This window comes from Terrapene carolina, unplaced genomic scaffold (assembly GCF_002925995.2).
Source record: "Terrapene carolina triunguis isolate 2854851 unplaced genomic scaffold, T_m_triunguis-2.0 Scaffold69, whole genome shotgun sequence".
Lineage (NCBI taxonomy): Eukaryota > Metazoa > Chordata > Testudines > Emydidae > Terrapene > Terrapene triunguis.
The window spans coordinates 66,383,805-66,389,804 of NW_020664420.1; the positions used below are offsets into that span (position 1 = coordinate 66,383,805).

The following is a 6,000-nucleotide window of genomic DNA, read 5'->3' on the forward strand; positions in this document are numbered from 1 at the left end:
CATAAAAGCACGGGGATAAATGGGACATAACTTAGTGGAAGTATCTCAGTGTCCTGACCGCCTCTTCCCCCTGCTCCCCCCCAATCCCTTTTGGGGTAATAGTTGGTGGTGCACTGCTTTGGGTTCATTAAGGCAGTTACACATTAAAAGATGTGATTTATGGCCTGATGAGGACCACACCTTTCTTAAAATACACTTTAGAGCACCTCTGTATCTGCCCTTGTGGGTTTTTGTTTTACCATCAAGGAATTGGGGAGCCAGGAGTTTTCAGGCTTAACTGGGTGAAGAGTCACCTTGCTCTTAGCGACAGGACCTAGACACAGAGCCAGTTTAGATTGCATTAATATAAAATTCTACTTAAGCTAAGAAGGATTAAATCTTATACCTACTAAAGAAAATTGAAGTTTGTGCCCCAAGCTTTATTCACATGGGCCTGTTTCTCTCTCAGCCTGAATAAGAAGCTGATAGGTTCAGTTGCCAGGCCTGCCAATCTCTCTAACCACAGAACAGATGTGATCTAGTGCTAATACAGGCTTCTGTACTCTACTATACTTATGCTGTTTTGAACGGATCACCTGTAGTGGGGAAAGGGTAGTTCAAGCTTTGTGCTTTTTCATTCTTTGCCTTTTTGCTGATACTGCCAATTATAGTCATCTAATGGCAACTGTGTATGGTGGTTTTGTGCTGTAGACACCTGCCAGCTAGAAATAGAGTAGTGTGATAAGTGAAGTGTGGTTTAATGTGTAAATTGGCTAGCACTCACTGTTGTGACTGAATCCATCTGGGAATATGGGGAATTCATCTGACTGTTTCTAGAAGTGTAGGTCTTTTGTTTTGAGGTTGTTAGTTTAAAAAAACCCAAGAGGCTGTTTGAAATTTCAGACACCTTCAGGAGGCTTCTGCACACTTCCACTTATGGGATGCTAGCCTGGACACTGCAGAATGTTGCAACTTTCTTCTTTAACGTAGTGTCCATTAGGGATCACATGAACATGTTGTTCTGGTACCAAATATTTGGAGTCGAGGTTACATAAAAGCTGTGCATTATTCCATCTATATTCCTCTTTACTCAGCAGATTGCTGCGGGCAGAACTTAAAAATGAAGCTTTTCAAGAGAGACTTCCATCAACACATTTTTTTTTTTAACTGAACATTTAAAAATGTACTTTCATGATTGTTTTCATTATTTGCCTTAAACAATTAAAAATGGGTCTTTTATTTTCTGGCTCTTGTACTAGCAAAATGCAGCCAGTGTTTTAGTAACCTCTGCAATAGAATGTTTAAAAACAACCAAAACTCTTTTCATTGCCATTTTAAAAACTCGGGAAAACGTGTTGACCTTAATTTTTGTAGTATTCACAAAGCCTGAAGCCTGGTCTTAAAAAATATTAAGAACTGTACAGTTTTTATGTTTCTAAAATTGCTACTTGGATTATCTGTGTTCATAACTTGGTGACTTTTATTTAAATGGCAAGTTTTTGGGATACATGAAGCCAGTTGGAAGGAATTTGATGCATTTATTCCTGAACGCCTCTGAACTTCCAGATTCTGGGTTTAAAAAAATATTTCATTTTCTGTACTTTCATGAATAAGCTAATACAACTTGTTTTTTAAAATGCTATCAGTGAGTTATGGTCAGTTTAATTCCATTTGGTATAATTACCAATCCATGTTTAATTGTACCTTTTTTGGTAGGCGTGTAAGAGGGTGTTGTAAAATAGCTTGACATACATAATATAACTTACTACACTTTTCTCAGTCAGATATAGAAATATATTCAATTATGTAGCATTAACTTGGTTTAGATATTAAATCATTACCCTTTCAATTTGTTTAAATCCATGTTTGTATGAATGGTTTAGAAGAGGCTTAAAAGGAAGTTTTGAATAACCAAGCAATGTTGCCTATAAGATTTTAATTTCCAAATGTAGCTTTCATTCATGGGTTTCTTTACTTTATATGCTCTTCTGCCAGAAGCTGATGATAGTGGAGAAGAGGAAAAAGGAAATCAAGAGAAGAAAGAACTGGGTAGTGAGAAAACTGTTCCAAATTCTGGCTTTGTTCCTTTATCTTCTGCTATTATTGATCATGAGATTGAAATACTATTGTCTGAGTGGAGCAAAAATGCAGACATGCTTTTCAGTATTCATTCCATGGATGGTTCGTTGCTGGTATGGCATGTGGACTGGCTAGATGAATATCAGCCTGGTATGTTTCGCCAGGTGCAGGTATTATGGTTTTTCTGGATTCAAATATATATTTATTATTCAATGAGTACATTAATATCCTCTTTATTTGTTCTAATACATATTATTTCCCCCCTTTAACTCTAGGTGTCTTTTGTTTCAAGAATTCCAGTAGCATTTCCAACAGGTGATGCAAATTCTCTTTGCAGAAGTATAGTGATGTATGCCTGCACCAAGAATGTTGACCTCGCTATTCAACAAGGCAAACAGAAGCCCCTTGGCCTTACACGTTCCTCATCTATGCTTATCTCTTCTGCCCACAATAAATCAACTAACAGTTTAAAATTAAGTATCTTCACCCCCAATGTTATGATGATTTCAAAACATGCAGATGGGTCTTTAAACCAGTGGCTAGTTAGTTTTGCAGAGGAATCTGCTTTTTCTACTGTGCTCAGTATTTCACATAAATCTCGATATTGTGGTCACCGTTTTCATCTTAATGACTTGGCTTGTCATTCAGTGTTACCTTTGCTGCTGACAACTTCTCATCATAATGCTTTAAGATCACCAGATGTTGACAGCACAAAACAGACAAGTGATACTTCAAATTCTGGAGAGTCACCTTTAAGATCTCAGAATAGAGGCACTACAAGTGTAACGTCCCAGGATCCCAGTGCAGTTTATAGTGAGCTTATTCTTTGGCGAGTTGATCCAGTTGGTCCATTATCCTTTTCTGGAGGAGTTTCTGAACTTGCACGAATTAATTCTCTCCATGTTTCAGCTTTTTCTAATGTGGCATGGCTGCCTACACTTATACCCAGTTACTGTCTCGGTAAGTTTTCTGAGTTAATTAGAATATTTAAAATCTTCAATTGTTAAAACAACTAGAATAAGGGAAAAAATGATGCTAGTAGTATGGAGAATCTAAATATGTTGAATGATGGAACTTTTAAATTATCTCTGATTGGTTTCCAAAGTGTGGATTTTCTGTAAGGTAACCTAGACTAAAATTTAAGAAAAATGTCCCCTTAATTTTGGTAAGCTTAAAAAAAGCCACTGGATATTTTCTGCCCTCTTATTTATAAGGCACTATAGATATGTTTTACAAGTTAAGGAGAAGGTCACTGCCCTTCGTTTTAAAATCTTAGATCTAAATAACATTTTTTTAAAAATGCATTAAAATGTTAATGTTAGTGGGTTGGGGTTGAAAAATATTAATACAGACAAGGAGAGTACTATTCTTGAGGGTAGTGTCGCCTTCAATAGGCAGATTGGAGTCTAGTTTCCTTTTGGTGAAGTTCAGTATTAAATCTTCATATTTCTGGCATATGGACACGTTTATTAAATATCTAAATACAAATTACATAAATGAGAAATAAGTTCTGCTTTCTTTTGTTTTGTTTAAGTCTTTAATAATAAATTCTTGTGATTTGCTTCTTGCCAAAAATAGGGAAGGAGCTAGTATGTATTCACTTAAATATTGAACTGATTGTTCATAAATACTTTTCAGGTGCATACTGCAATTCTCCAAGTGCTTGCTTTGTGGCAAGTGATGGACAGTATCTGAGATTATATCAGGCTATAATAGATGCTAAAAAGCTTTTGTGTGAGCTATCCAATCCTGAAATTTCTGTAAGTAAAAACTTAACTTTACTTAAACATGTAAATTACATCATCATCATAACTCATAAATTGGTTTGTCAGACTTAGTAACTGAAGAACACTAAGAACTCTGCAAAATATATCTCTGTTGTAAAGTCAATCTGCAAGTATAATAGAATCTTACAACATTGCAGCCATACTCCATTGTTATGTCAGATCCCCAAAGCTCAGCATTGTTGAGCCAAGTCTCTACTACTTGGCTGGAAAATCTCCAAGAAACACCTAATGCTGTAAGAAGTAGTTTTGATGATTCAATAAGTGGCACTTTCCTCTGAGTCAGTACTGAACTCCTAGTGCAAGGAGGCATCTTTCATGTGAGGCCTTTAAAGATTCTGTGGCACTTTAGTGTTAACATTCTTACTCCTCTTGTGTCCTCACAGAACTGCTTTACTTAAATTCCCATAACATTGTAAATTAGATAATCTTAATTGTGTGTGTACTAGTGCTACAGAATTAACAAAACCAAGTGCGTAGCAGTAAGAGAGAGTTCTGTAAAAGTTCTGAGACTCGGGAGACTTCCATAGAATGTAAACAAATCTCTTTGGCTTTAATAAATCTCACTTTATTAAACTGAACTTCTTTCAACCCTGACTTTGAGTAAGTGAGCCACGAATAAATAAAAACACTATGCCAAAATGAAAATGCCAAACATCAGGTAATATTTTAATCAACTTTAGGAGTTGAACTAAAAATTACTGTATTACTGTATTTTTTTCAGAAATACGTTGGAGAAGTTTTTAACATCATAAGTCAACAGTCTACTGCAAGGCCAGGGTGCATTGTAGAGTTGGATGCTATTACAGAGCTTGTAAGTAAGATAATTTTTCTGTACACATTTTATGGTGGTGGAGAACATTCATTTACTTGATTTAAAAAGGCATTAAAATTGAGCATTACATCTGTAACTTTCCATGTTCACTGATGATGAAACCAATACTGTTTGAGATGTACAGACTACCCCTTTGCCCATATGCAGAGAGAATTATAGGTATCGCAGATAAATTTTATTCAAAATTCATTATTTTGCTTGGTCCTGTCAATTTTTTAATGATATCAGCGTAGAAATAAGAGATTCCATGTCTCTCTTCATTTTATTTACTGTTTGTCTTTCAATTTAGCATGGCAGAAAAACACAGTTACTTCATGTTTTTCAAGAAGACTTCATTTTGAATAACGATGATGAGAAAATACCTGAAAAGAACAACTGTTTAGCAGACTCTGGTAAAGCAGTATTAACTGTTTAATTCAGCAAGATGATGAAGAATGTATCAAAGGGATATTGATTTGTTTGGATATAATGACTTTTTTTGCACTTCAGTTATATTTTGAGGCCAAAGATCTGCTTGATTTTATTGGAATATAAGTTCAAATGAATGGAACAAAATTACAAATAGAACACAAACTACTTTCCTCTTCCTTGAGGAAACAGACTGAGGGTCTAAGTCAGGGGTAGGCAACCTATGACATGCGTGCCAAAGGTAGCACGTGAGCTGATTTTCAGTGGCACTCACACTGCCCGGGTCCTGGCCATCGGTCTGGGGGGCTCTGCGTTGTAATTTAATTTTAAATGAAGCTTCTTAAACATTTTAAAAACCTTATTTACTTTACATTCAGCAATAGTTTAGTTATATATTATAGACTTCTAGAAAGAGACCTTCTAAAATGTTAAAATGTATTACTGGCATGCGAAACCTTAAATTAGAGTGAATAAATGAAGACTCGGCACACCACTTCTGAAAGGTTGCCAACCCCTGGTCTAAGGCGAGGAAGCATTTTACCAAGAGGTACCCTTTGTATACTGTAGGAAATGTTGTATAAGACTGATGGCTTTTAGTACAGAGAGAGGCACTTGTTGAAAACAGTAGTCTTTTGTACAGTAGGCCCTCTTTCGGGATCTGGGAGATGCAGGATGTGTAGCTTCCCATACTATTTTGTGGTATTATGAAAGGCAAATAGATAGCTGAGTCCCATGTTTAATGTTAAGATAGGGGAATGGTGCCAGATGACACTAGGAAGTGGAGTGGCTGTAAGTCTTTCCAACACTCCTGTCTGATGAGCAATCATTCTTACAACTAGCTAAACCCTTCCTTTGGACACAGGGTTCTAAAAAAAGTCTGACAGCTTCCTTTTTAAACTTGTATCTAAAAAAAAA

At 36.0% G+C, this 6,000-nt stretch overlaps 1 protein-coding gene across 2 annotated transcripts in view; it reads left to right on the top strand.

Moving 5' to 3' along the window:
• Positions 1-6,000, top strand: part of DMXL1 (Dmx like 1) — a 157,304-nt gene that overhangs the window by 53,702 nt on the left and 97,602 nt on the right. For both annotated transcript variants that reach the window (XM_024194440.3, XM_024194441.3), the window contains exons 11-15: positions 1,975-2,228; positions 2,334-3,018; positions 3,697-3,818; positions 4,567-4,656; positions 4,967-5,069. In XM_024194440.3, the coding sequence (XP_024050208.2) occupies positions 1,975-2,228; positions 2,334-3,018; positions 3,697-3,818; positions 4,567-4,656; positions 4,967-5,069 (1,254 nt within the window). The remainder of the gene's footprint in view (positions 1-1,974; positions 2,229-2,333; positions 3,019-3,696; positions 3,819-4,566; positions 4,657-4,966; positions 5,070-6,000) is intronic.